Here is a 26,684-nt window from a genome sequence, read left to right as displayed (position 1 = left end):
TAACGGGGCTTTAGAGTCAGGGATGTGTTTTGAGAGTGAGAAGGTTACAGCCTGGTGACCCTGTAGGGAGTACATCCAAAAAGCCAGAAAAAAAGTCTCCAATTTCAAGAAAGGCCAACGCAAAGAAGTGAAAACTCACTGAATGGGAAACACGCCAAAAACAGACAGATAAATAAATAAGCAGTCAAATAAAGGCAAACGTAATTCCCACCACGACCAGAGCCTGAGATCAAAGGATTGTGGAAGTTATTTTACTGTGCATCCTTATCTCTCCTTTTACCTCCCTAACTCCAACTGTGCTTAATCATCTTGAGAAGAAACAGCTATGGGCAGAAGAAACAGATGGGTAGATATATTCCTCTGCCCCCAACTGCCTGCGGATGGCTCTGCACTTCAACAAGGCCTTCTGGAAGAAAGTCCACTTGTTCACTGAAAGGCTGGCATGGGCTCCCAAGCCCCGAGGCGCCCCAGCCCCTCCGTTCGCATCCTGGTCCCGGGCCCCTATCTAACCAGGCACTTCTGTTTCTGGCCAAGGGGCCACACTCAGATCTCGTATGCACCAGTGTGCTCCAGCAACAGCTGGTTAATGCAGCCAAGGCTGGTTGCATCTGCCTCACCAGGGTGTTTCAGTGACAAACTGGTCCCCAGAGGAAGATTTACCAAACTGAGCTGTGATATATCACCGAGTTTCTGCAGGCAAAAGCAGCAACAAGCGTGTCCCAGAGCACACAAGGTTCGTCACAGCAAACACTGAAGTCAACACGCTCTTGTCTTTTCCATTTCTAAATGTGCCATAATATTTCCTGCTGCAATATCCGTCCCATCAGCTCTTTAACTGTTTCTAATGGATGTTCAATTAAAATGAAGTACTGTAACATACAACCGCGTGCATGTTATTGATACTTGAAGACATTATCATAAAGAAAACAGCTCTTCAGCACTGATTGACACAGAAGGCTAAACAGAAAGTTTCTGTATTTCCCCATCACACTTACATTTCTTACAACAACATTTCTACATTTAACATCTCTACAACAGAAAAATCTCATTGCAGCTCCTCCACTTCAATTACTCCACTAACAGTTCATATCTGAACACCAATATATTTAACACTAGTCTTCTGGCTCTTCCTTTCACTTGGTCACCAAATATCCTCACAAGGAGAGTAACCCCAAGGAACAAACTTTAGACTGAAGGGGAACCTGAGCATATCAGTTCAGCACAAAATGTGGTGAGGGTGCCGAGGCACTTAGGAATAACACTGGATAAAACAGGCAATGCTTAAAATTAGCCAGCAATTAGGAGGTTTTTCCTCTTTCATCTGTTCCCTCAACCTTGGCTATAATGAAAACAGTAAAAATTTTAGACTACTTTTTTCAATTTCAGACTTACTATATAAATGAATACAGTAACGTAATGAATAAAATTGATCATCAGAGGAAGCAAGAGGGAGAAATGTCACTGCTTAAAGTCAATTGTAATAGCTGGTGGCTGGACCCTGTCCTTTTTTCACCAGGGCGGCTAGGAGCCTGGCTGCGTACATACACACGAGCAGAACGCAGAAGGGCAAAGCACCTTCACTGAGTTGCCAGGCTGTGACATGAAGACGTACCGATGCTCTCACTGCGTTTTATGCCTCTTGCCATATTTATTGGTATCATTTCAACTTTTATGAGCCTCCGATACAGATCAAGCTCCCCAAGCCTAGACACCAAGACTGCAGCTCCTCCTGAGCACTAACACACGTACGCACGCGCGCACAGGCTAGGCATCAGTTACTCTATGGGATGTAGTACAGAAACAAAATGTCTCCAACTTCCACTATCATAAAGAATATATTACATGGTATCAGATAATGAGATCTTCCCTACAGCTGCTACCAAGCAAGTGACATTGCTTAGATATTTAATTGCTATACATTTTATTCAGAAGTTACTTCCTCCTCCCTGTACCTGCGCAAATGTATGAACTATGAACAAATAGTTCAGATTTTCAGGTAATTTGTCCCAGTGTCATTCAATCATATCTAAGGACTGTCATAATGGTTGAACTAAGATTTGAAAATGCTTTGTATACCAGAGCATGCAGGTTAGATGATGTTTAATTATAACCCAAAGGTCTTCCAGACTACACAAGCTGCAGGATGAAAAACCTTGCTCAGTGACACCTGAGCCTCCTAGCACAAGAGGCAGGATTTGAAGGCAGCAGGACTCCCTACCCACCTAACACACCAGTCAAAGCAAGCAGCCACTCAAGAGCTGAAAGCTGGTGCAGCACTTAAAGGAAATAGAGATCTGAGACCATGCTTTGAGGGAGGAGAAACCGAGCTCTTATTCCCCCGAGAACGAAGCACCCGCTCGGCTCTGAAATTCAAATACTGCTTTTTCACTAGAAGAAAAAGATAATAAAATTTGAAGAAAATAAAGGAAACAGAAGTGACAGATGATAATGTAAAAGTTGAACAGCACTCAGCCCAGCCTTGTCGTATCCACGGCGAACTCCACAGCACTGGCAACATCCACCGTTCCTCCCCGAAAGTCAAGCACTGCATATTAATCCCATAATAGCTTTATACAAAAAAGGCTGGTACAATGCAACATGAAGGCTGCCAAGAAGCTGTGCGGTTCTGAAACTTCATGTCAAATCTGCCCTTATAACTGTCTCTCTAGTGTGTTACATCTTGACACCCATATGTTGTCTCAGCAACGCAGGAAGCGTAAAGCTTTTCAGATCACCCTGCCTGGCACAATTCCTGAGGCTCCCATTCTCCCCTTCAAACCGGGAACATTCTCCACAAGCCTCTCCACACAGCCCACGAAAATACTTTTCATGATGAAATTACTGCAAGAAGTATAATTTGGTGGATACCTTTGCAAGAAACTCAGAAGGCTCAAAGGAGCTGCTAGAGGCCACAGCGCTGCTTCTCTGAGGCAGCAGCAAGGGCAGTCCTGGTGCTCCCTGAAAACAGATGTGGAGCAGGCGAAGGACCTTCTGCCATCCCCCGTGGGTACGCCAAAAGGAGTAAATGTAGAAGCTGAAAGAATCCTGCTTTTTCAGCAGATTTTTGAGGTTGAGGAACAGGTAGCTCCTCTGATGCTCTAAGCTGGGGCGCAGAACTCCAGCCCCTCATCCCACCGCCCGCTGACTCCCTCGGGGCTGCCCGTGCATGGGGAGAGGGCAAACGGACAGAAGCTCAGATAAATCAGTTTTAGCAAAATGCACCAAACTAGACGTGCAGCCATCACACAACTGAAATAAACTTTCCTTTTTCTCTGCCACATACCCCCTGGGCCACCACAGGCGGAGTTGCCATTTTGTCACTCGGGAAAGGTCTTCACTCCTGCAGCGGAGCAATGGTGCGTTCCCCAGGCCGCCTCCGAGCAGGAGTACGTCCGGCAGCCTGCCAGCAGGGAAGGTCGATGTCTGCATTTTTGCATGGAGATTGAACGTTCAGTGTGTGACTGGCATGTACTCAGGAAAAGAAAAGCAAATATAAGGTTTAAAATAAATGAAATGTAGATCAAATTTAGTGAGGATGCGTGGCAGGGGTTGGGGAGAGACGGTTGGTTTCTGACTCAGGACTGTTGAGCTCTTCGGACCGACAGTACTGTAACCATCATAAATACCACAGAAGCAAAGCAGAAAGGGGTTTTGAGGACAGACCTGTCAACATCATCTGGAAATCACTGAGCTTTGCCACCCAGAGCCTGACCACGTTGTTGTTACCTCTGCGCTCCGAACCCACAACTTGGCAGCCTGCAGCGGCATGGAGACGGCGCTCGGCAGGTTTGCCACTGCCGTCTGACTCTCCTTTGAAGAAGGCAAAATCATAGAAAATCACGAAGGTGATGTAGCGCCAGCACCCTGGTCCTTAACCCAGGGGACAATCTAAGGCAGGATTTGTTTCCTGAACTCTTAAAGGTATTTGGATTTAAAAGCACTCCTCTCCTCTTTCAACATATTCAAGCACACTGTCTGACACTGCCATTTCATGATTCCTGTGTTTTTCCTCTATTTCACATATTTTGCACAACGTAGTACTTTTTGTCCTTCTGCGGCAAACAGAGGAGATTTCTACAACTCAGGCACCAGTTTCACCTCGGCCTGTTTTCTCTTCCAAGCCTCCAGAGCCACCCTCTTCCCAGAGGTATTTATTGGAGCGGGACGTACGCGATCCAGCGGCCCCCGGGCGGGCGCGCGCGGGTTAAGCGCAGCGCCGCTGGGGCTCGCCGAGAGGCGCGCGGGCCGGCCGGAGCGGGCCGGCCGATCGGCCGGGCGCGAGGGCGAGCAGGGCAGGCTCGACCGAGCGCGCACAAGGTGTTTAACGGCAGCTGGAGGTCGTAGTTTGCCAGTCAGGTAGGAAAAAAAAAACACGGACACTGATTTTGGAGAGGAAAGACACTGAGAAAGGTGAGAAGACATAACTCAAAGGGGAGAAGGGGCCAAATCGGCTGCAGCCCTCACCATCCCACGCCGAAACGGCAGGAGAACAAAGAGGAGATGGAGACAAAAAACGTATGTTGGTGTCTAACTCTTCACTCTGCTTACAGCAGCTATCACACACAACTTTGTTCAGAAACCCTGTCACACCTGTTTGCACTAATGGGTCACTTATGCCGAGAGCACGAACTCTCAGCCTGGCTTCCCCCAGCTCAGCACTTCCATCGCAACAGGGAGGGCAGCGTTACCCCGAGCCCCAGGAGCAACCAGGCCGCGGGCCCGTCTCCAGCAGCACTAACGCAGAAAGCACCTGCCCCGCAGCTCCGAGGCCTCCTTTCCCTGCACCAGGGAAGAAACTGGGCCGTTTCTTTGGTCTGGAAACCTAGCACGTGATTCTACCCCCGGACACAAGCGTGCCTCCTCTCCGTAGGGTTGTGGCATCCTGTCGCCCTAACGTTATTCTTGCCAATACTCCTTACAAGGAAAATTTGCATCATTTCTGTAAAATGAACAGCATAGCACCTCCTATGCCCTTTTACTTCACCCATTAAACTATGGTTTAATAGTAGACCATAACCATAGTTCATGAACCATAGTTCATGGTTAGTAGAGACTAACACTGGCCAGACACAGAACTAGCTAATCGCAGACACACTACAGCAATTATGGGTGACTTGCATGCAAGGTCCCTTTCCATACCATGAATGAGAGAAATACAGATGGAAAAAAGCAAAACTCACTAGCCATTCCTTACAATATTTTTGAATGGCTACTCATATTTATGAAGCCCAGGTTTAGGTACTCTGTAGCATATATAAATGAAGATCTGTCCCAGCCAGCACCAGTCTTATGCAAAAGACTTTTGAGCATGAATTTCCAGCTTTTGCACATACACAAATGCCCAGCATGGCTGTGCAAACATCAGATCAAGCAGCACTCGCAGCTACTTTTGCTAGACAAACCCTCTGCTTTACAGAACATATGCAGACTGATTTTATATTAATTCATTATACTACCGTCTTTATTATCTAAAATTGAGATTCAGGTACGTTCTGAGTTTATACAACTCCTCCCATTTCCCCTTTCTCACATTAGAGGCTTGCAAAAAATATAGTATCTTGCTGCTAGTGTTAAACGTATTCTAGAAACAGCTTCTAAATGAAACAAATGCTGTAATTCAGCTTTGGATGATAAACACTTAGCTAGCAATAAAAGACTTGGCTTATTTATTCATGAAAAATGGAAGATGAGCCTCTGCCCTCCGATAAAGACAAAAAGGGATCTGCTGTGCTAGGCACCATACAGACCAGTACTGGCAGACACTCTGCCCCAACAAGCTCAGCAGCTAAGACGCAGGGTGAACATTTTATGGCTGGGCGCTGCAAACGGGAGGAGTCAGTCAAGGAAATCCAGAACGGCAACACTGTGGCTTTAGAGCTGACCTACAAGTGAAAGTTCCAGCATTTTTATTCTGGGATAAAAGCACTTCACCACCTTAACTTTCATCAAGCAGATATAAAATTTCTGAAGCAGAAAAAAAATCTCTTTTCCTGCACAAAGCAATTTAATGGCACTGGAGCAATCCACAACAAGAAACACACCCCAGCAGATAGCATGTTATTGAAAACGTTTTTTGGAATATTTTGGAGTAGGGTAAAAGTAGGGTAGAAACATCCCCACTCCTTTCTTTTCAGTTTCTTACATTGCACTTTTGACAACGTTACCTACCCTTAAGGCATCTGCCTCACAGGCAATGCTCTGCCATCCCCTTAATCAACAGCACTTACTTTTAAATCATCTCAGCGTCTTGCTGCCAAGGGACACTGCATTCACAGGGAAAAGGCAAGAGTAACAAGCTAAGAGATCATGCTGTCAGCACACAGGTACATCGCTTTACCCTAACGAGTAGCTTAGCACAGTCACATCACTTTCAGCACAGGCCACCATGATCAGCTTTGGAGAGCATGTCTCAGATCTCAGTGATCTTGCTCTTACAAGCAAGAGTACCTTTAACATTGAGACATACACAGAGACACATAAGGACGGAGAAGCAGTCACCAACAGCAGGGAACCCAGCGCGATTGCCCCGGAAGCACCAGCAGCCTGGGGCCGGCTCCTTCACCCCTGATGTAACAGACTTGGAGAAAGCACTCCACAGTCCTCACCAGCTTCCAGCACAGCGTACCAGCATTGCACGAGGCACCTGCTTGCACAGGACGGGAGTCCTGCTCTCAGATGCCGAGCTATTTGCTTCTGCTTGAGAAGTAAACATTTGCTCTGCTGTGCCAGCCGCACTGGGAGAAAGTTATACACTGCTGGCGCGAGCCTTCGCTAGGCAGGGAGAGCAGGCTGGCAGAAGGTGGGGGTCTGGAGTTGCTGTGCACATGTCTAACTGCGGCCAACGCCAATGGAAAGCAGCTCCACAACACAGATGAGAGCACCAACACTAGATACAGAACAAATTCCTACTTACATGGTTTATGTCAGATGCTGCAAAGTTCATCTCTCAACTCCCCAGCTCTTGATTTCTTTAGAAGGGTGGGAGAGAGATTAGACTAAAGAGCTTTGACATGGCGAAAAATAAAGTTTTATGACTGAAACTAATATGAGAAGGAACTTGATGGTTATCATCCAAAACCTCGCAGTCAACACAAAGCAAATTACATAAGGAAAAAGGCAACACCACGACTGGAGCAGACATCACATCAGGATTTTAATCCATCACGTGTATCAGACAGTAACCTGATGGCCTTTAGGTCTTCTTATAGCAGCAAGGTCATCGTCTGAACTGGCATACCATGGTTTTAATTCTATACAAAAGGAAAAAAAAAAAAATCACAACCCTTGATTTGCTTCTGGACACCATTCTGCTAGTTACAATGAGATTCTGCCCAGAAAAAAGAATCACATGCATCTTTTTGCAGAAGAATGTGTTATGAATGTAAAAATAAACATTATAGTAATGTGCCCTATAAAAGAGCAAAGGGAAAGATTTATTCTATACTAGGTTAACGAATAATCCATCTGAGGAAAACAAAACCAGTTGGAAAGAAATGGTTATTAATAGGTATAATTTCATTCCTATACATCCTGTAGCTCATACTTAAAGTTGCCTTAGGTACAATATTCCTTCTCTTGAGCTTGACATCCTAAATTCCTCTGTTAAAAAAAAAGACAACTTAATGTCAACAATTTATCTTCTGATTAAAAACATTAGTAAAATAAATGTATTTTAAGAATTCCAGGTTGAAAAATTCTACCACTTTAAGGCTTTGTCTTCAAAGTGATGAACTTCCTTGATACATAATCCTAGTCTTTCAATCTCGAGAATATTTCATCAACCCTCATTAACTGAAAAAAATCAGCCCCTGGAGGTTTGGCTATATTTACAAGTCCTACTTCCTTCCTGCTGCTTTTTCCTTTCTTCAATAGATGCAGGAAAACCTTTGAAAGTGCCACAGGGAAGGAAGGGTGATGTTCTGGTGTGCAGACTTTGCAATCATGTGAGTTAGGGTTTCTTTGTATACCCTTTCCAATGGTCCACGCACGAAGATGTTGGTGCTATAATAATTCAAGAATTATTGGCAGCTAGAAGGGGGACTTGTAGCTCGAGAGTGAACGACATTTTACCAAGCGTCAGTCTGATTTTCATGCTCAGGCCCGTATGCCTCTCTAGCAACGGCTGAGTCCTTTGATATGGTCATAGCTGCAAGTCTGCGTGAACACCACAACTTCTAAACTCATGAAATATTCCACACTTCCACTGCTTTGTATTTTGAAGAAGCCCAGAAGAGCCAGCAGTGCTGCCCTTTTGTTTTAGTGATTAAAGAAAAAACACACATGCTTTTAGGAGAGTTTGCTTCACAGGAAAAGCCCTGAATTCAAATTTCCACTTTAAGATTATAAAACAAAAAAGCAAAAGACAACGTAAAGGAGTTTGGAGCATTTCCTTGCTTGTCAGTGGAATAACAAAGAATTAGGCTGGTGACTAAGCTTACAGCTTAAGTTCAACCACACAAGATGTTTTAGCAATACACCTTTGCATAAAGGTGAGTGCAGGTGAAACATGGAAATTGTAGAAGGATGCAAAGCTTCCTCTCTCTGTAATTAAGCCTGAAGCATCATCAGGCTTAATCCCAGGAAACCCACGAGGACAAAAAAAGGATCAGAGTTGCTAAAGGTACTGAAGACCGCGCTGTACCTATGTACACACGTGGCCCCCCAGCACAAAAATCCGTGTTTTGTACTCCCTGACTCCATCTGCTGGTTCTGCAATAGTATTCAAGACCTCAGTGCTGGTTTTTCTAAGTTGCACAAGACCCCCGGGGATACAGGAACGTAGGCGAGCGTTAAGTAAGGAGTCCTGTTCACTTCAATATTTCAGGGACCAACGGGAAAAATAAAAGGGTAAAATATTCATGACAAAATGTAAAATGACTAAACATGTAAGGAAATAAACTCTTCCTAAATGTCTTACAAATATCTCAGGATGAAAAACATAGCATGGGATTAAAAATGCAGTGTCCTTCTCCACTCGGCCCCTGCCTTGCTGCTTCTATTACACATTAGAGCTTCCAAGAAAGCCAATTAAAGTGCACTTTATTCTTTGAAATGCTTAAAATTGGGCACTTTGAGCGTGTAAACTCTAAATGCCTCTTATTATTTGAGTGCTTCTTAGCACAGTTGTGTACATTAAAAATGCATTTGGAAATGAAAGGCATTTACATTTCAGCTGTCTTTGGAGAAGCAAAAAGAGGGCCGTAAACAGGAAGCAGCGAGTCGTGTTTGTCCCAGGACAAAGACAGGATCCTGCCTATGCAAATCCCCCGAGCTTAAACGCTTTCCAAGACTGGGCCTGTCTTTTCACTCCTCGAATGAGTTACGGCATATATTACATGCAGCAAAGAAACAGAAACCTCCCTTTGGTTGCTCCTCAGTGAAGTTCAATGCTTAACACATGCGCGGCAAGATGACACTCGGAGCGTTATCCCCCCCAGGTTCCTCCCACGAGCGGGGCTTTTCACACTAGCATAAAGCAACATCTGGAAACCATCACTTTATTGCACCCTCAAAAAAAAAAAAACCTAACAGAAGCAGTAATAACATGGTAATAAGGGATGGAGCTTTATGAAAGATGCCACTTAACTGAAGGCTAAAAGACACCGTGCAATTTAAATAAATTGCTTTTAGCAGGGGACTGAGCGACAATCATGGAAAAAGTGCCTGGCCCGTCACTGCAAATGGTGGGGCAGAGCTTCAGCAGGTGTAAAACGCTGACTTCAGTACAGCAAAGGCAGCTTCACCCAAGCTGAGGATAGAGCCGTACGAAGCAAAACTTTTAGGACCACGCTGCAGACACCCTCAAATTGAGATTGTTGAAATGGAAGTGCCTAAGCAAAGAGAAAAGCAGCTATTAACATGTCAAATATCCGCTTATTTTGTTTCCCTCTCTTCTTCAAAGTTTCTTTAAGCAAGCTGAAAAATAGGAATCATGCAAGTGGTTATCTGAAGGCGTATACGGAAATTCAAACGATGTCTGCTGTGCTACGCACAACGATGGGGACCCAGCTCCCTCATTAACTGGGGTGTTCATTAACACTGAATTTAATGCAATTTTAAGCTCTCTGTGTAACTGTTTTTGCCCAGACTCTGGTACAGAAAATCTGAAACCACTGAAGTGGGTCCCACTTTCTAGCCAGGGACCTGCTTGGACACAGCCTTCAAGCAAGCTAAGTGTGTTTTGAGTGGTGATGCAACCTGGAAAAACTGCAACAAGAGAAAAATCAAATGAGCTCTGCAGTCAGTTAATATTCATTCAAAACCATCTTCACTTTGAAAAGTGCTCCTCACACACCCAATTCTCAGCTGCTTCAAACTTGCAATGCTGCTAAATCCACTGGTGCTCAGGGATTTGAGCCCAACACAACAGAGCGTGGGGTTAAAGGAATTACTGAGAAACTTCTACGTTCCAGAGAGAAACGCAATGCAAAGGCAGGAGGTCTTCTTGGCGACTGCTCTCCTGCTGGCTTCACCAGGCAACAAATAAACTTATATTCTAGCAAGTAGTGCGTGCATGGCGAGGGCAGACGTGGAAGAACGTTTACACTGCCCTGCTGCCCAGAAGACGGATCAGCTCTACTTTAACCATTTCAGACTGGTCTAAAGCCTCCTAAAAATGTCCACTGACAGCAACTCTAGATCTTTTCTAGGCAACCTACTCCAGAGCTTAAGTACTGTCACACATGTACATGGTTTCCCCCCATTCCTGAAATCTGCTGTGGGTAAATACAGCATGAGGACATGTTACCAGACCCCTACCTTCCTACAGCAACCAACAGGCCTTGTTTTCCTTTTGGCCTCTTCAGATTAGGACTATACAAGGCTCTTTGGACCGCAACCACTGAACTCAGAGGCCAAGAAATACCACACAAGACAGCGGACTGTTCAGCTGGCATGAAAGTAGGTACTAGATGGGTTCACTGCCCTCAGAAGAAGTCACAAGGTCGCATCATTAGCAACAATTCATCTTCTCAGCATGAAAGCCTAAGGCCTTTGTGAAAGCTCTCCTCTTACCGACCAGCTTGCCCTCTCGGAAAATAATGCTATATTCAAACCACATTATAGAAAGCCATTAAATTAAACCCCACCACTGCAGAGTCTGATGTGGAAATGAATAACTAGACTCCATACCGATAAATAAGAATAAAAAATGTGTGCGGATAACAAACTGCCTGTACAGATAAAAACAAATATATATATATATAAAAATAAATCTTGAGAATTTAAACCCATCACATGAGCAAAATCCGTCTGGAAATAAAAGCCAGACCAAAGTACTATTATGACTGCCTCTGCATTAAAAGCTGTATTTATGTAGACTAAGATAAGGGTAATCAACCCCCATGCTTGAGGACAAGAGCCGAGCTCCTGCAGGGGTCAGGATAAGAAATATCCTTGCCGTATGCACCTCGGCGCTCAGCTGGTTAGAAGTAACATGGGCAGGCTTTGCTACGCTCGGGAATTATCAGGCATCGGCCACTGCTGGAAACAAATACCAGATTTATGGCTCACCGAGGCTCTTCAGCAGTAAATCTGAGCCTTTCCTCAGCGCAGCGGCGCCTCCAAATCACTGAATTCAGTGCCTGAACTTTGGATGTACTGAGCTCTCAACTCATACTCAGCGTCTTGCCAGCTCTAATGACATCCTGTATTGGGTCAGTCACCCAAAGTGCACTAAAACACCTTGCTTCCAGCTTGCACGTTTAATTATCCCCCTTTCTGCTCCTGAATTCCTTCTGTTTTGTACAGGTCCATCACTGTTGTCAAATCCTAGACAAAGTAGCTGCTTCTTGCTTCAATCTTTCTCCACTACCTTCTCTTCACAGTTAACTACAATCCATCCTCTGTTCTTTCAAAGGCAGCTTTCCATTTGGACCAAATTTCTATAGCCAACACATCTAATTTGTTATTTTTAAGTCTTCCAAGAGATGGATTTTCCCTGCACACCCCTATATGGGGTAATCAACTGCATCTCACCAACTTGAGGAGACTCCAGAAAAATATGTTACTTCCCTTGAAGCTCTGCAGCGGAAGGTGAGGCCGTGCCTGGGTTGTCCTAGGAGGTCTGAAGGTACATTAGGGGCTGACAGAAGTTAAAAGCTGACACAGAGAGACAAGGAAAGCATGCCAATCCTGACTGCTCAAGGTCACAAATGCCTGCAAGGAACACTCCACCTTTTCTTTAAGCTGTTACCTAAAGGGCAGGTGCTGCCCTTCTGCTCCGAAAAAGATACAGAAGTGGGGAGGGGGCATGGATGAAGTGGAAAATAAGGGCACATCGCCTATCTATTTAATCAGTGTGACAGGGAAGATTATCATCTTATACATAAAGAGACTTAAGCCCCTGGGATATGATATAGATGAAACCCCTATCTTTCCACATAGCTGCTAGGCTGCATTTCCAGGCACAAATTGGGGATCAAGGATCAAAAAGAAGGAATATCGTATTTTCTTAACTCAGAGGTCTTATCTCTCTAGCTGACATGCCAAAGGCTACGGAGGGGGAATGAAAGCAGAGTTTCAATCATCAACAAAATGTTAAAGGTAACGAACAAAGTTACTAAAAAACAGCTCCCGGTCCCATGGGCTTTGCGGGATGCGCGCATTAAACCGCAACACGTTTCCCAGTCACACGCAAAATGCTGTTTCCAGGAATTTACCAAAAGGGCAGAAACTAACACAGATGCAACAGGCACTGCAGGAGCTATGTTTTTTTTAAGCTAAGAAAAGCAAGCCCCTCACAGCATTTCTCAACAAAAACCGAAAACAGGAAACCCCAGTAAGGTTTGCAGTCACCACTAGGATTTTTAGAAGTGTTTTTCTGAAGTATGCATTTCTGCTAAATAAGCATCTATGTTCCCAGTTATGCACATTCAAAGCTACGGAAGTTGGAGGACTTAAGAGTTACACTGAATTCCCTATTAATTATAAAATGATGTTCAGGAGAAAGCTTAGAGTAATTTCAAGGTGAAACAAATTTGTGATCTAGCACACCTACGCCGCAGCTGTACAGCCTCTCTTGCGAACCACTTAGTAGGCCACTTCTGTAGCACTTTGACTAACACTTAAAGGGTTCTAGGAAGCATTTTCCCACTTTTATTGTGTCTAGAGTTTTAGCTTCAAAAATGAGGGAACCAGGATAGCAACTCTGACTCTTATTTTTCAGCATCAACATGTGAACAAGCTAAATCAGTAAGAACTATTTTGTTACAGCAAACCTTTTGTTACAGCAACTCACATCAACTCAGATTAGAGCAAAATAACCTTCGGGTTGTTCAGCTTGTGTGTTTCATGATTACACTGTACTCATTTTTCTAACATTTGTAACAGAGCAACCAAGACTGAAAGCTTTTCCCTAAAATATGAAAACGTACTCTTGACCACCCAGAAAAAGCAAAGTTTCTTATTATTCACAAACTTAACAAGACCCTGTGCAGCAGCGTACCTTTTAACTCTTAGCGAAGAGGAAAAGCCTTTCCAATTCTTCTGCAACGTCTGATCGAACCTGGAAAGTACAGCTTCTTTGCATTTATCTCGGCTGCTTTATCCAGAAAGCTTTTAGGGAAGCATTTCAGTCACATGGTTCAGGACTAACTTTTATTTCCCTAGACTAAGTACAGAAATTGAGTATTGATCTTTACTGCGGCTCCCTTCTCCAGGAGTTTGATCGCATCCTCCTGCGGAATTACCCTCTCTCTACCCGCGGAGCACCAAAGGAAGCCAAAAAAAGAGCCGTGTGAAAATATTCATCTCAGGACAAAACTTCTCTCTTCCCTAAGCTGGATCATTGTAACGGACCAGCAGGTTTCCTCCATCCGAACCTCCGGGTCGCTAAACCTTCTCCCTCTCCTGCTGCCAGAGCCTGAAGAAGCCAAGAGGCTATCGCTCACGATAGCTTTTTCAGCTATTATTTTAATCAGGTCTAAGTATTAGTTTTAAATAAAATTTTATCTCTGTCCCATTATTAATATTCATTTAAATGTTCCTGTTTGGCCTTGCTTTTCATGCAGGTTCTTACAGCTTGAAGGTAAACGCTTTTCAGAGAGGCAATTTTTCACAATAACGGCCTCATTTGCAAGGTTGTCTCTGCCCCTTCCATCCGCCAGAGGACAAAGAGACTCTTTTGCTCTTCTCCCTTTCTCTAGCAACAAACGTGTCAGGGGGAAATCCACAGGGAAAGAGGAAAGACAGACAGAAGAAAAGCGAAGCCCAGCCTTCCCAAATCACAGCTTTCCAAAGAATGATCTTTGGAAGGCAGCAGAGAAACCCACACCTATGAGATGATGCTGTACAGAGCATGGCTAGGAACCGGGTACAAACATATTACCCTGCTCCTGCCAGCTCCCCCAGCCTATTATTTGGGGGGAAGAACCTAGAATTTCGTATCTTCTTTTCTTTTAACTGCCCTCAAACCTGTCTCTGGTCTTAACTTAAGGCAGTCGTTTTCTCCCCATTCCCTGATGGGCAGCTCTTCACCCTGACTGACATGTTACTACTTCAGGTCTCAAGCTCCTGCCCCAAGTCATCTTCTATGAAGGGGGGGATATATATATGCGTGTATATATATAGATATAGATATATATATGTATATGGGGTTTATATATATATATGTGTGTGTGTATGTATAAAATATATATATACACACACACACACATCTCATTCCTTTGCAAAGACAGGTTTTCCCATGTTTTCTGGCTTTTCTTAGAGAGGATGCAAACTGGGACTTAATTTGCAGTATTATTTCTAAAGATCAAATATAAACAAAGTCTTGTAATGTTATCCCGTAGAAAGCTGAAAGCATTCCCGGGGGATAATGGATGCACAGATACATAGTGTTTGTAAAAGTTTAGATAAGATATCATCCAGTTTAATAAAACTTATTTGTGGCCATTTAGAGCAAGTTGGTTCATAACTCGTTTTTACGAGGTTTTATTTAATCGAAAACTTTTTATAGTCTCTGAAAACACCTTGCAGTCACTCCGCTCCAAGAATCTGAAGATCATGAATGATCTCGGTAACAGTTATGTCGTGGTGTAACGACTTTCCAGACTGAGGCCGAGCTCCTCTGCCCACGCCGCTGCTGCGAAGCCAGGTCTGCGGCGGCGAACCTCACCGCAGGCAGCGGCTGCTCCGCGAAGGAGCCTCTACAGCTTGCGGGGATGCAGAAGAGAAGTGCGGTCCCTCTCAAACCCTGTCCCAGTTTGGAGCTGAGAGTAAGAACTGCATTGTAGGGTCTGTCTAAATTAAAGCCTAGCCCATGAGTTATTCAGACTCCAGGTCACAGAAAGATACACTGTCTAGGAGAAAAGGCACTGAGATTATTTAGTAAAGGGGCGTCGATTTTTCATGTCAGAAAGCAACAGACACCTTCTGCTTATGGTTGCACCAACTTCTTGTAAACAAAACAACTAAGCAAATACTACTCTTCCAGTAGAGGTGATGCTCTTCACTAACACATCAGCATTCAGTTTTGCTGTCTGTATGGGTGGGTCCTGAGTCATATCAGCACTGTAGAATAGGATTTCTTCAGTATCTACTGACTGCAAACTAATGTGTAGGAGTTTGATATTTCCCCCTTTACAAAAAAAAAACCAAGAAAAAGAACCAAAAAATGCGCATAAAGGCAACATCGTTCACCAGAAACTATTTTTAAAAATAAAAAATAAAAAACAAAAAACCAAACTCAATTTAAATTGATATAATTCATCAGGTACTCTAAGGAAAATGAAGGCAGTAGTGTTGCTTTGTTAACTCACGACATTTTTGAAAACCTTTACTGCGAAGTTTCATGTAATTATCCTAGAAATAGAATATTTTGAAGGAGTTCTACCACCACACATGAAAATTGGAATAATGATTTACATTTTCTTGTCTATCATTTCTGCTGGCACTTTTAGGAAGCCGTACATCATTAAGAGACCAGGTAAGCCTCTTCCTTCCTTGCTTCGAGACCATATTTAGATCAAGATCATTATAGTTTCTCCCACTCAATGCCCTAAACAAAGCACAAATGCTGTCACCATCAATCTCAAGAAGCTCTGTATGACCATTAACATTAATGGAATGGCCTCCCCCAGTTAGATTTTCATTAGTAAATTAGGATGGAAAACAGTGTGTGGCACCTCTTAGCCAAATTAGCCAGATCATCTGCATCATCCTTCATGATGACAGTCAATACTCAGGCAGAGCAAGAAAACTCAGCAATTTGGGATGCACTACAAGACATCATTAAGCACAGAGCCAACATCTTCTCTTTGACCTCTGAATTCAAATAAAGACTATAAAGCAAGCTTTATAGACCTTTACGGACAAGTTTGGCTGCTGCTGCAAACGTGCCTGCAAACCCGTAATGTGTGAACAGACCATATCCCAGCACATCCACTTTGCACAGGCAGTGATAGTGACAGCCCCAGCCATGTCCAAACACAAAAAGACTTCCATTCTAATGCAAAGAAGCTGCTACTTTCCAAAGCAGTAAGTGCAACACTAACTACAGGCAACTGGCAAGCCATAGGATTATTATGCTCTGTCCTTCTGGTATACAATGTGCAATCCTGCTGCTCTGTCAAGAGTCTGCAAAACCATGCATCTCTTGGTGCAACTTCAAGACTTCATGAGGTGTGAGTGTTCATTTTTGACCAGAAAGCAATAATGCTTTTCAAAACTAGCACAGGTCTCAAATTCAAACCTCTTCTTTCTTGCTCTAGTGTCCTTAAGTCCCCAGGCTCTCACGTAGTTATTTCCACTGAAGGTTAGAGACCACAACTCCAATGCCAAGTAGACAAGGAGACAGCCAAAAGATGAGTAGAGAAACTTTTACCAACCTTCCGAACAGGTCAGGACAGAAATATCATTGCATGCTTTCAGGCTATCTACAGGAAAGCCTCCAAACATCTGTCTGTACCAATGAGCTGAATGCAACAAACACTTATGTGCCAAAACCTCATGAGGGTTGGCTTGTCAGTTTGTTTAACCAATTCATCTCAAAAAGACACCAGATATTCCCTGTTTTATACGCTGCACCAAAAAGAGAAGGCAATAATGACATTTCTTCCCTCACTCAAAACACTCTTTATTTCCTAGGCTTCCCCTCCCTTCAGGGGAAGAGGGTGCTGGTGTGGTTCCCATGTTATGCCAGCACATGAATACTGCTAATGTAGTACTAAGTCCCTTCCCAAGAAGGTGTTGGGCTGGTTTTAGTGCATTCTAAGCCACTTTCATACTTTAGGTTTGCTGTTTGTTCAGAAACAGTACCTGGAAAGAGAATGCTTTTGTGCAATTTCTCCATTACTTAAATCCACTTGCTGTAAACCCCTTATTTGTCTTTCGTTCAGTCTTTCAGTCTCTCTCCTTTATTCAAACCACAATAATAATCTTGCAAAAATTACAAAAGTGTAAACCTCGAGAAGACAGTTGTTTGGTGGAAAAAAATGCTAGGCAATAAATTGCTTGTTTCATTCTTTTGCAATACAAAGAGCTTGATTTCCCTTAATGCCTAAGGATTATCATGTGAAAACAGCATGAATAGACAACATATCTGAAAAATGAGAGAACGTGATCCTTTAGTTTTTCCAGGAAGGGCAAATGTGGTTTAGAAAGACAGACTTTTCCTGTCCCTTCATCAGAATTGATCTGCTCCAATATAAAAGACAAGGGGAAGACATCGCACAGGGTTCCGTTTCCTTTGAAGAAACGAGAAGAATCAGAACCAAATGGACAGAAAAATGTATCTTAACTTCACACTTACCACTTCAACGCCCTTAACAGCACTGTTGATTTCTTAACAGAGAACATGAATGATTACCCAAGAATAACATATATCCCAATATGCTCTTATAGGGCAAAATTTTGACAGTAGGTCGTCTTAGGATCTATTTGCTTCCCAGAGAATTGCTGAAACCTTTTCACTGGCTTGCCCATTTCAACAGAAAGCAGTAAAATACTGTAGCCAGAAGCCTGACAAGCAAATACACTATATGCATGAAAACGACAGTCTCAAACAGTTGCCTATGGGAAAAAAGAACAAGTAAAACACCCCAGGCCATACCGCAATTCTTACTATAAATTCACATTGCTATAGAAATATAGCTACAATAAGGAGAGGTGGAGTACTATTAGTTAATGGATTAGTAAGTGAGCCAGAACCTCATTACAGCGTAAAAAGCAGGAGAAACCCTACCTGCACATTTTGTTCTTGTTGTGAGCGGTGGTCCCGGGGGCCCTGTGCCTCCTTCTCCAGGGCGAGTGAGCAGCACTCGAATCTCATACTCCACATCGGGATCCAAATGCCACAGTTTGTAATTAGGGGAGTCTACAATGTGCGTTTCTGCCCAATTCCCAGTGGTCGTCCGATATTCCACCTCTTTCAGGATGATGGGTCCATCTCCGATGATGGAGTTGGCATTGGGTTTGATCCACAGGTAGGTGGCTCCAACAGCCAGCAGCTCAGGAGGGGCAATAGGTGTTGGGGGTTCTGTAGGCATAAAGAAATGAGAGGCCTGAATGGATTTTATCAAAAGTAACATTTTTTCTTATGTACCCATAGCAAGGTTGTGCCAAAATCTTCTGTTACAGAGACAGAGTTTCCACTGTCATTTACCAAAGCTTTCATAACAGTTTAATCCATTAATGAAAAGAATTTGGCCTCATATTTGTGCTAAAAATTCAACACCCTCATAGCAGGTGTACAGGGAGAAAAAAGCATTACCAGTTCAGAAACACATACTGCAAAATAGAGTACCCACAGAGAAAACTCTGTCTAAAATAAGACATAGCACTCAGATTGAAAAGGTCAGAGCATTAACACTTATTTCCTTCCCTAAGAACACGAACGACGACAGTCAAGGTAATATTGGGGGGTGAAGGGAGGGAAGAATCTGCAAATAAAAGTTGTCCGAGGTACAAAAAGGCTCCAGCGTAACAACCCTTCCTTGTCACATGGCCCAGTGGGGAAGAATATCATGATCATCAATCACAGTGTTGTAGTTCAGCCAAAAGAAGTGTGATACTTAACACAGCTAGTAATGTGTGGGAAACTGAAATCGCTTGCTCATTTTGCAATTTTTACCCAGCAAAATATAGGTTAAAGACAGGATGTATTTTTCAAATCAAACCACTGGCTACATGCCTGAAAAGATACTGGTAAATCTGAACACTGGGGACCTTCACATGGTCAGCGCTATCGGAGACAGGAGACTGCTAAAACTGATTCTAACTTAGATTCTTGATAGCCCACAACTAAGGAAAAACTCAAAGACATGCCTGTATCATCATATCCTGCCACGTCCAATTACCAAGTTTGCTGGACTTCACAGGCAAAGGTACTGCAGCAAAGTCTGCGCGAGACTTGGAGACTGCCTGACAAAAGTCGGGGAAGCATCATCAGGAGACATCAGCAGCAGACAGGAGACAGATCACCGAATATTACTTCTGTGATAAAAAGCAAAGCAAGCCAATAAAAGACATCTCAACTACAGCCTTGGAGAACACCTACAAAAAGTCTACAGGGTCAGCTGCCTGCTTGATTTCTGGTTTTCTCGACTCTTCTTGTCTATTTCCTTTCCTTTGTTTTTAAAATCAGTGTACAAGTAACACTTGTGTATTGGAAGCCACATGAATATCATATGCCTTATGGTTTCGAAAACCTGAACTGAACCATGCAACATTACGAACAATTTCTTTAATCTCATCTAGTTTTGCCTGCGTCACACACTAGCTTGCTTCGTCCCAGAGGGGACACAAATTCTTTTCTCTTATGATATTAAAGCAACAAGAAAGGACGTATCTCTCGCTGAAGAAACCTATAAATGTTGTAGATGTTACAACATGATATAAATTTTAGAGTTCTGCAGGAGTTATCCCACGCCCCCAGGTGATTCCTCAAAGAGCACAGAAAGCCAGAAGAATCCAGGACACACAGAAACACGGAAGAAATGAGTCTGAGCACCACAGGATGAAAGGAATAGGGGCTTTCCACCTAGAAGTGGTCTTGCAGGTTAGCATCTGCTCTGCGAAGGGAAGCAACAGGAAGAAACCATTATTAGACAGAATGATCAACTGAAACGTTGGTTAATCTTATTTTCTCCAGCTGATTGCATCTGAGCCATGCTATCTCATAGAGCTTGATGACAGTAGCTGTGTACTGTTAACCGTGGAAAAAAAGCCAGATATCCAACATAAGCAAAGTCGTGTCATGAGCTCAGGTTGGGGAGAAAATTTTGTTTCTGCTTTTATTCTGCACAGTTCCCATAGCTCCAGGCACAATTTTTTTCTGATATGAAATGTCAGACATTTTTAAGATGAGTACCATTCATATATAATTAGTTAGAAACTGTACCATCTTTTCAGATGGAGAACTAAGTATCCACCAAAATTACAGGTTTCACTGGTAGGTGAAAAGGGCTAAGGAACTAATGTAGAAGGAGAGCAAAGAGAGAAGAGAATCAAATGTTTGAATAAAACACCTAGCTACCATTCAGATTCACTCAATACTTACACTAATGCTTTCTTTCTACTGAAAATTACTTTTGTGAGTAGATAACCTATGATTCATAGCTGATCTGGAAGTTCTAGGTCAGCCACAAATTTGAAAAACAAAATATAGTCCTCACTTGTGAAATGGAAATGTTACTCTTTTATTGACTGGGTATGGATCAGTACAGTGACTCTCACAACAAGCTCCTGATCTTGGCTGAAGTTTTACTATGATACTAATGGTAATTTCAGTCCTTGCTTTTCATTTTTCCATCTTGGTGCGATACAGTGATGATCCATTCTTACAAGACTGGAAAGCCTCTCCTTTTTTTAGGCTCAATTTGGAGGGTTTATTTAACATTCTCACATGCTTGTTTATTATTGTAACAGATAATGCAATGTCAGCACAAACACTGCAACTAAGGGGTAAGTCTGCACTAGGCAACATGAAATAGATGAACTGGAGCTTCAGGTCATACTAGTACTAGAGCCACCTTACTTAGTGCTATCTCAACTACTTCTACCTTGTCCCAGGAAGCAGAGCAGACATATCTTAAACTTTCTAGTGCTAAAAACCTAACTCCTCTTATGCTTGTATTTACTTTAAATATAAGATACAAAGAAACACATACTTCAATGTGACCTTAAAAAGACAAGGCAGACAAAATTTTCAGCTAGTGAAAATTCCTGAAGAAACAATTTGCAATGCTGGTTTAAAATTATTACTATGAGAGATTTAAAGCAATGAACTCCAAACTAAGAAAAAATCCTGATTATGAAGCTGGAAAGAAGCACAGTTTAAAGACTATGTCAATTCTTTGTGAAAGGAGACTTTAGTCCCACCAACACAGCCTGTCAGAAGAAGAATGAGCACCCAAGCACCTCTAGAAATATTTCAGAGTTGTATGGGAGGTCAAAAATGAACTGTCAGTGAAATTGTCTCAAAACCAGTGAATATCCAAGATATGAAAATGAGTCTTGGAAAACAGTCTTTTCTATCAATGTCTCTGACCTCCATAATGTGCTAAGATGATGTTTTCTATCAAATTGCCGAACACAGGTTTGTTTTGTTCTTTTTTTTGAAATTTCACAGAAGCATATCAGGGCCAGAGGAAGCACTGCTTGTGTGAGCAACTTTAGCAGTTGTTAAAGATTCAGAACAGGTTGCCCAGGAAGTTTGTGGAGTCTCCATCCTTGGAGATTTTCAAAAGCTATCTGGACTGGATCCTAAGCAACCTGCTGGAGATGACCCTGTCTGAGCAGATGAACTCTAAAGGAACTTCCACCCTCAATCATTCTGAGATTCACAGTTACAGAACTGAAGAATTTTTATTGCCTTCTAAAGAGAGAAAGAAGATGCTACCCTTCCAAGAGAAAAACTAAGGCTGAGTTTTTTAGGGTCAATTAGTGTAACTATTTGATAGAGTATATTTTCTCACCTTGTACTGTTTTATTAAGGTAGGATGAACTGTTTCACATAAACAGTATGTAAGAACATAGCAGCTCTAACAGGTGAGATCAAAGTTTCATCAAGTCCTCTATCCTCTCTCAAGCAGCAGCCATTAAATCTACACCTAGGGAAGAGTGCAAGAACAGGGCAATTACACATTGAATTTCTACATAATATGTTAATTATTTCCCTCTTAAGGACTTTCTGAACTTCCTAAAGTAATCTTTTTAATAGCTGTGTCATCACTTGGCAAGGAATTCCACAGGTTAATTGCCTGCTTCATGGCCAATAAATTTACTACTTAAATAAATAAATAAATAAATAGAGTAACTGAGGTTAAAAATTCAGATATTGGAGACTTCCCCCCCCCCCCCCAGTTTCATGCAACTTCTTATCCTTCAATTGTGACCGTGGAGATTGAAACATGAAAGAAAAATCCCCAGAAACTGGTTTTCACTGTCTTCTGTGAAATAATCCATACAAAAAAGACATTAAAGAAAATTTAATCTTGAAACAACTGGATAAAACTCTTAAGCTATGGATTTTATGTGAATAAAAGTTCAGCTCTTCCAAAAATTCATTCTCTGTTGATAGTAAGTCCAGTTGGTTAAGATGTACAACCAGAGACCATAAACTCTCACTTGCCTTTGTGTTTGCCTACAGATGATGTTAGATAAAAAGAACCACTGATGCTACAAAACACTAGCATACGGCAAGTTCAGCAGCGCGAAGTTTACCCTTTTTTTGTTATTAAGCATGGTGTAATCACACCAACAAAATCATATTCTTAATACGACTCTCACAAGCTCCAAGACAAGCCTGTAGTCTTGGATTTCCAAAATATTAGCCATGCAAACACCATACATAGCCAAAATCCTGAAGAGCAGGAAGACAGCCCTATTTTGTTTCCATGCAGGCATATGACATACAGCACAGACTCCAAAAATAAGCTCAGAAGACAGATATTTAATATATTATATATTTATAATTATAATACTGTATTATATAATTATAAAATATTCTTTGTGGAAGAATTTCCTAATTCTTAAGGCACTAGTTAAGATAATATATGAATATAATTATAAATAAAAAGATAATTATAAAATACAATTATAATATATAATTACAATATTATAATACAGTTATAATATTATATTCTAATTAGAATTATTATGTATTTATTCTTTGGGGGATGTAGGAGGGGCTGCTATAAAAGACATTTTAGCCCAACAAGTAGGATTCTGGGTTTGCAAACCTGATATTGATTATTTGCTTGCTAGGGGGAATTCTAAGCTTTTCTCTCAGCATCCTAAATACACAGCTGTGGAAACTGAGCTTGCCAAAAGGATAAGAATGGGACTGGAAGGCAAGGAGGCCAAATTTCAAGCTTCTCAGAGGGTTTTTACAAACAATACAGAGAAAAGCGCATTTGTAGAGTTTTCCTCACAATAGCCATAGACTATTACAATTTAAGAGCTGCTGAGAACATAGGTACTTAAATTTGCATTTAAGAAGGCAGAAGCAGCTTTCTCAAGGAAAAAAAAATGGAATCATGCTGAAGTCCGTGTTTTGACTGTCTGCACCTCCAGGCACCTAGAAGAGCTTGCCATCTTTTCAGAACTGTTTTGTAGACCTTTTTTATAATTATTGCTGGCTGCTAGAGATTCATGTTACTCTCTGAACAGCATTCACAGAATCAGTATGGTTGGAAGGGACCTCTGGAGATCATCTAGTCCAGCCTCCCTGCTCAGCAGGGTCACCTAGAGCACGTTAGACAGGGTAATTCACGCAAGTTACCCTTCCGTAGCTTCACACGTCAGCAATAAGCAGCCTGACCTTTGAATCAGTCTTTACACTGGCATTACTTACTAGCCCGTTCCACGCTATCTGTTACACGTGCAGCAGTTGAGTTTTGTTTTCAGTGATTCTCTGAACTTCCGGGTTCCATTTACTGCCCAAAGTAATGGCACAAGGATTTTACAACATCCAGCAGGAGAGTATTTCATGGCTGTGACTGGTCCTGTATCGATGGCTGTTTTTCTCTCAAAGGGAGACATTCAAATCTGCCTCAGAGTAAAGTAATAGGCTGACAGCAGTGACACGTGTTGACCGTGTTGGCAGAGAGGGCCAGCTGCATTAATGAAGAGCTCTATTAACTCACCCGGATGGGTAAATTCCACTGGCCAGGGAACACAGGGCTTCTCCCATGGAAAAGTGCCCAGAAATAATTCTGAAACCAACAATTTTGAACATTTAAAGCCAGAATCAAGGAAAGCAAGCAAAGGGGGAAGACCTGGGCTTTCTACACTCTGGAGAACCAGAGGCAATGGTTTTACATGTTTATACGCTTTACAGAACAAAAGCTATTATTGTGGGAAGCTTGTTTTGCATCACCTGTGAAACATGCCAGTCCCACCAAGCCAACATCACCCCTACAGAGCAAAGTCTAACCTCTCCTCCTCCATCAGCACTTCCCTACTACACATGAGGGCTGCCTGTGGACTTGCAGGGCTCCTCCTGCCCCTATTGAGATCGACACCACGTTATTCCTCGTCAGTCATCCGTCAGAGGATGTCTATGTGCTTAATGACCAGAGACTAAAAGACAAAATGGCAGTTTGCCCTTTGCTATATTGTTCTACAGATTAACAAATTTAGTGTCAGTATTCTCCACCCGATCCTCCTTCCCATCCCCCGAATTTACTAACAGAATGGTAAGTAACATCAATAACTCTATGATACAAAATACTCGTAAGCCACAGTAGATCACTTGCTTTTTTTCTTTTCGCTTCATGGTTAATATTTCTGTTGACAAAGGACTTGCCATGTTTCATGATTTAATCAGCCCTCTCTAACTTAAAACAAAAAGCTGCCTATGCATGTTATCTTAACTAGTGCCTTAAGAATTAGGAATTTCTTCCCAAAAGAAAACTAAAGTTTTAAGTGATTCAGTCCTAAGTACTAGTATCACATGAAGGGAGCAGCATTAAGACACAAGCCTGTAACACAGGTTGAGATGGCAAACACCTGTAGTTGTGTGGAGCAGAAGAAACTGTGAGGCTTAAGAGCAGCACTTCCCAGGAAGCTGCATGACCAGCCAGGGAAAGGATCTAAGAATCTTTTCAGGAGTGGTGCAACCCAACCTTGACACTGTTTTGAGCAGAAAGTGGGATGACAGACCTCCCGAGTTCACTCCCAGCCTGAACTACCTTATGATCCTATGGACAGGCATGCAATAGATCACAGGCATATGCTCAACACAAACAGCTCTCAAGTGAGAATAGGGGATTAAGGATCTAAATAAATGCATTAGCAATATGGACATGGCAAGGCTGAGCCATAGTCTTTAGTGAAAGAAAAAAAAAACATGACTGTCGATGCAAAGTTTAATCTGTGAATGACTTGCGGATTGCTTACATCTACAGTGGCAAAGGTGTGAAGTTAAGTGATTCTGAGATGACTTAATTACAAGTTCACAGCAAGATCTTCAAAGAAAAGTAGTCTGAGAAGAAAAAGATAGAGGAGATGGTGAAAATGACCTGAGCACAGGAAACCACCTACAGAATAAAAGAAAAGGTTAAAGAAAGGCCAGCAGTGTCTATACAAGAAGCAGAGGGCAAAAGAAAAATGATCAAGAAACAGATGAGAAAGAATGAAGCCACGTGGCCAGACAGCCAGCATAATAGCAACAAAAAAGAAGAGGAGAGCAGATCTCAAGGGACAACAATCAACATCAAAGAAAGCCAACAGAGCAAGAGCCCCTTTATTTGACAAGATGTTGGTCTTCTGGGACTCCCAAAGACCCCAAAATTCAAAGATTACAGAACACTCTCTTTACACCTCACAACAGTGTACTTGCACATCAAATACCCACATATATACTAAGGCAGAATTTGCTGCGACCTGGTGTAGATGCGGAATACATCTTCTCTACGTATTTTCCCCTTAAGAAGTGGTGGCAATATGTATTTCAAATCACCAAGGAGTACGTTCTGAATTAAGCAATTGGACGTCTGGGTTTAAGAGCGAAAAACAGTAATTCTTACAGGAGTTACTATAAAGCAGCACAAAACCTCGTAACTCGTTCCTGAAAGCACTCTAAGACACACAGAACAAACCCTGGAAGAAGGAGGTTCATCTCTATTCACGTCATCTTAATAAACAAAAATTTACAAACTCACCCTGAGACCAGAAAGAGTTGGTACAGGCCAATTACCTCCTACCAACTCTTCTTGTAATTGTGTTACAGGTTAAACGAGAGGGGCACCAGACATCAAGAGGGAATTACCGTACTATTCTACTTCATTAGCCTTTCATACTATTTGTCTCTCAGAAGCTTTAGCCTGAATCCCACCAGAGCCTCAGAGGATGCTTTCATTCTTTAATAAAGAAGAAAATAGCATCGGATTAGTTGAACAGTATCTCATTTCCCAGCGTAAATTAAGTGAATTAGATGGAAGACTCTGTGCTCTAATTGTAAAGCTTATTACAAGAACTCACACAGATTAGAGCTGAATGCTTCTCTTTGAGTCATCATTTGTACTGTAAAGGAAGGGAAAAAAGAAGATGATTGGAGACTCTCCCATGGCTCCCTAATGGCTCAATACTGACACACAGCAATCTCCAGTACCGGAGCAAAATGGGTTTGTAAAACTCACATGCTGGGAGTGCTACAAGACAACCTTCCTTCCCAGGGATAGGAGTGCTACCCTATACAACGCACAGGCAGTCTCTGATGGTCTCTAAGAGCAACCAGTCTCCTG

At 42.4% G+C, this 26,684-nt stretch overlaps 1 protein-coding gene across 1 annotated transcript in view; it reads right to left on the bottom strand.

Moving 5' to 3' along the window:
* PTPRT (protein tyrosine phosphatase receptor type T) overlaps positions 1-26,684 on the bottom strand; it is a 329,075-nt gene that overhangs the window by 203,000 nt on the left and 99,391 nt on the right. Inside the window, 1 exon segment of the mRNA XM_062589625.1 lies at positions 18,179-18,472. Coding sequence (XP_062445609.1) covers positions 18,179-18,472 — 294 coding nt within the window.

This window comes from Rhea pennata, chromosome 16, assembly GCF_028389875.1.
Source record: "Rhea pennata isolate bPtePen1 chromosome 16, bPtePen1.pri, whole genome shotgun sequence".
Classification (NCBI taxonomy): domain Eukaryota; kingdom Metazoa; phylum Chordata; class Aves; order Rheiformes; family Rheidae; genus Rhea; species Rhea pennata.
The sequence above is the reverse complement of the archived record's forward strand: the minus strand, read 5'-3'. Positions and strand labels throughout refer to the sequence as shown.